Source organism: Otolemur garnettii, unplaced genomic scaffold, assembly GCF_000181295.1.
Source record: "Otolemur garnettii isolate 467f Iridium unplaced genomic scaffold, OtoGar3 scaffold00038, whole genome shotgun sequence".
Lineage (NCBI taxonomy): Eukaryota > Metazoa > Chordata > Mammalia > Primates > Galagidae > Otolemur > Otolemur garnettii.
Window position 1 is genome coordinate 6,380,118 of NW_003852433.1, and position 3,850 is coordinate 6,383,967.

Genomic DNA, 3,850 nt, shown 5'->3' on the forward strand with positions numbered 1-3,850 from the left:
AAAAAAAAAAAAAAAGAAAATTATCTTAGGCTTTGTAGGCCATGCAGTCTGTCACATATTCTTCCTTTTTTAGCTCATGGGCCATACATTATAGTTTGCTAATTCCCTGAATTCAGCCTTCCTGCCTGTCTACTGAAGTGCTGTTCTCTCTTCAAAACGTTTTAACATTCTGCCTTGCTGACAGACAGCAGATGAGTAGCCCTCTGACCAAAGTCTAGAGCCTGAGGATGAGCTCACCTGGTCCTGACAGGGGCCACCTACAGAGGCCAGGCGGGGCTTACAGATCCCTGTCCTGGCTGCAGAGGAGATGGAGAGAAACAGGAAGCAGTATTCTCACTGCAGCGAGGGGCAACTGTAAACATCTGTGAAGCCTTTTCACAGCCTCAATCTTCTCCAGCTGCTGCTGGAGAAGGAATGATAAAGTTTCTCACTGCTGAAGTCTCCTTCTCTCCCCAGACATGAAGAGATGGGCCTAATGAACCTCAGGGTCCAGGCTCCCAGCAGGATGAACCCTGCCTCAGAACCACCGCTCCTGCCGGACACTTGGGCACTTTTAAAACCTAAATAAAGGTAAGCAAGTCCAGTTCAGCGGCAGGTGGGGATCAGCAACGCTGGGTGGGTCCCTCCCTTCCACTAGGAGCGCTCTGAATTTCAGCACTAGCAACAACTGAAACCCCCACACACACTTTCCCCACCTGCCCTCCCTGTGCTGGTCAAACACACATAGCTCAGCTGTAACAACAGAACCAGGGGAGAGTGAGCTTTTGCTGCCACTCAGCACAGAGTGAGCTCAATCACAGCATGGGGGGTTACCAAGCCCTGCCTGGGGCAGTTAAGAGTCTTGACACATCTGGGGTCCCAACCAAAAGAAAACAAAACAAAACAAACCCCCCAAAAACAGAACAAGAGAAAATTCTTTTTTTTTTTTTTCTGGGAAAAACCCTTTCTAACACAGCATTATTCCCTTGGTTGTTCTTGTATTTTAAAAATAAAAAGCACAGCAAGAACAGAGGTAGGACTTATGTTGTCATCCAAGTTTTCTGAGAGGGCCAGGCTGAGCTAGAACGTCTGCTGTGGCAATGGCATCGCCACAACTCTTCTTCTGCAGGCTGTGAATGGAGAAGTTTGGACGTGGGTGTGTGTCTGGGCACATTCTTTTCAAAGCGTGATTTTTCTTGAAGACACAGGACTTGGGAGCAGAGAGTCCTGTGTCTGCTGGCTGATGGTTTCTGGCTCCCCCAGGCCACACAGCTGACAGCCCCCCTTTCTTCTTGTGCCACATGTTAAGTTATTTTTGTTTCTTCTCCTCCTCGTTGTGCCAAGATGGGGGAAAATTAGGATGACTTCAGTTGTTTACGGGAAATCGAGATGTAAGGGGCTGACCCAAATCCATAGTGAAATGACAACGGGAGGAATCATGAAGACGTACGTCCCTGTGAAGCGGAAGGCGGGTCAGCTCTTGCTCTTCCAGGTGGGGCTCTTCAAGTTTTCTGGGGCAGATTTCCCTGATGGTTTGGAGACTGCAGATGCGTTCCTTGGGGGGACCTGGGGCTCACGCAAGAAGGAAGACTCGCTCATCGTAGCATCTTGGGAGTCAGTGATGGTAGATGGGTCGGCCTCACTGGATAGGTCTTCCGTGGAGAAGTTGAGACTCCCAAGCTTGGCAAGTGAGTGTGAGCGCTTCAGTGGGGATGAGACGGTGAGGCCTGCCAGCCGCAGCCGGGTCTCGATCTCCTGGGTGCGCTGCTTCACCAGCCCAGGCTTCCCGCGGACACTGTGGATGCTGTCGCTGCTGGAGCTCCGAGTCAGGTTGGAGCTCATGGAAGAGGAGGTGGGGGTGTAGCAGATGGTCTTCAGAAAGTCTTTTGAGAAATTACTGGTATGATCCAGGCGGCAGAGGAAGGGAGGGGGGCTCTTCAGTGAGGTTCCCTCCAAGGGTAGGGGGATAGCCTCTGATTTCTCATCGCTCCCGCCTGGGCTGGGGAATGGCAGGGGACTTGGCTCCTGGAGGGCTGCGGGATCCTGGGTCTCCTCGGGGACACTGGCCTCCAGCCTGCCAGCTGTGCAGTCCCTGCAGGGAGTGGCCGGGTCTGCAGGTGTGCTCTTTAACCTCTCTAGCTCTTTGGTGTGCTTGCGGACCAGGCCTGCCTTCTGCAGCTGGATGATAGACTCTTGGTGCTGCATCAAGTAGCTGTTGGTCATGGATTTCTCACCCTCGTTACTGAACAGAAGCCTAAGGTCCTTAGCAGGCTTCGCATCTTTCCTGGGTGATGGCTCTTCCTTCACCACTTCCATGCTGGGAGGGCTCTGATCACAGTGAGAATTCTTCAAAAAGAGGGACTTTGGCAGGACTTTCAGGGTCTCTCTAGAAGGTTCCAATAGACTGGCTGGTAGCCCTGGGGAAGCCCCAGAACCACTGGTGTCTGGCCTCCTGGAGCCTGCTGGTGGGAGGAGTTGGGGGGTTTCGGTGGGGCCAGACGCTGGCTTCTCCTGGAACCGGGGCCGGCTGGCTGTGTGGGCCACAGGGGAAGACGTGACATGGGGCAGGAAGGCGGGCTGGGTGCAGATGGCAGGGGCAGAGGGGTCCTCACATCGCTCCCCAAAGGCCTCGGGGGCCCCGCTGGCTGGAGGGTACATGCAGTCAGCACAGGATTTGTAGGAGGGCTTCACTTTGTTAAGGATCCCAAATATAGCGTCGTGCTGCAAAGGGACAAGCACACGGTGAGAGAGCGCTTTGACACACCCGAGACCCGGACTGTGGGCGGGTACGAGGTGTGGCACGGGCAGGCCTGCAGGGGCAACTCTCACTTCATTTAGTGCAAGAGTAGAGTCTTCCCAGGACCCACCTGACACTGAATAATGTAGGCGAGAGAAGGAGCTAGAGATATCACACAAAAACTGCCCAGAAGCTCCACGCCCAAAACCCCGGGCAGACCTTGGCCCACACTTCCACATGTTTGGGGTAGGGCCTCCATGGACCTCCTTCTCAACCCTGCCCCTGCCACCTGCACAGGGTCACAATCTTCCAGGTCTTGGTCTCATCTGGAAAACAGGGTGGCAACCCCCAACTCACAGCATGGTGAGAATTGCATTAAACAGCATGTGTGAACCATGGTGGGGGGGGAGGGCTCTTCCTCTCAGAAAGATTTGCATTTGGGAAGTGTGCAGCCTGACAGTGGAACCCCTCCTGTCCAGCACACAGCCACACTGTGACTCCAGAACCTTCATCTAGCTGTTGTCTTCACAAGAGTGCTGGCAAAGGGTGAAAATGGTTTGTTTGTTTGTTTGTTTTTTAGATAGTCTCGTTAGAGTGCTGAGGCATCACGGCTCATAGCAACCTCAAACTCTGGGGCTTAAGTGATTCTCTTGCCTCAGCCTCCCAAGTAGCTGGGACTACAGGTACCTGCTGCAACACCCGGCTATTTTTTTGTTGCAGTTGTCATTGTTTGGCAGGCCCAGGCTGGGTTCGAACCACTGAGCTATGGGCGCCGAGCCCAAAAATGGTTTTTGCAAAGATTCTGACAAAGACCTAGACATAGGTGCCCCTGGGCCCAGATGAGAGCAGCAGGCTGGGGAGGGCTTGACAGACCAATGGAAAACACATTCACACTGTCTCCTAAGGAGAACTCCCCACCTTCTGGTCACCAGGGCTCCAAGCAAATTCAACATATCCCTTTACCTCCTCAGTGGTCAACTGACAGGCACAAAGCAGCAACTCCAGGCTGAGATGGAGGCAAGAACACATAAGGGAAGGCAGGGCACACGACTGTCCTGATCTGGGCTCAAACAAAGCCTCCCAGGCAAAGGGCTGATGTGGGTTTCTGGTACTTTCTCCCTGCAAGTGGAGCCT

At 53.4% G+C, this 3,850-nt stretch overlaps 1 protein-coding gene across 1 annotated transcript in view; it reads right to left on the reverse strand.

Annotated features, from left to right (window-relative positions):
- The window catches only part of SSH1 (slingshot protein phosphatase 1), a 67,101-nt gene continuing 63,251 nt past the window's right edge, over nucleotides 1–3,850 (reverse strand). The window contains exon 15 of the mRNA XM_003789885.2: nucleotides 1–2,700. Coding sequence (XP_003789933.1) covers nucleotides 1,453–2,700 — 1,248 coding nt within the window. The 3' untranslated portion in view covers nucleotides 1–1,452. The remainder of the gene's footprint in view (nucleotides 2,701–3,850) is intronic.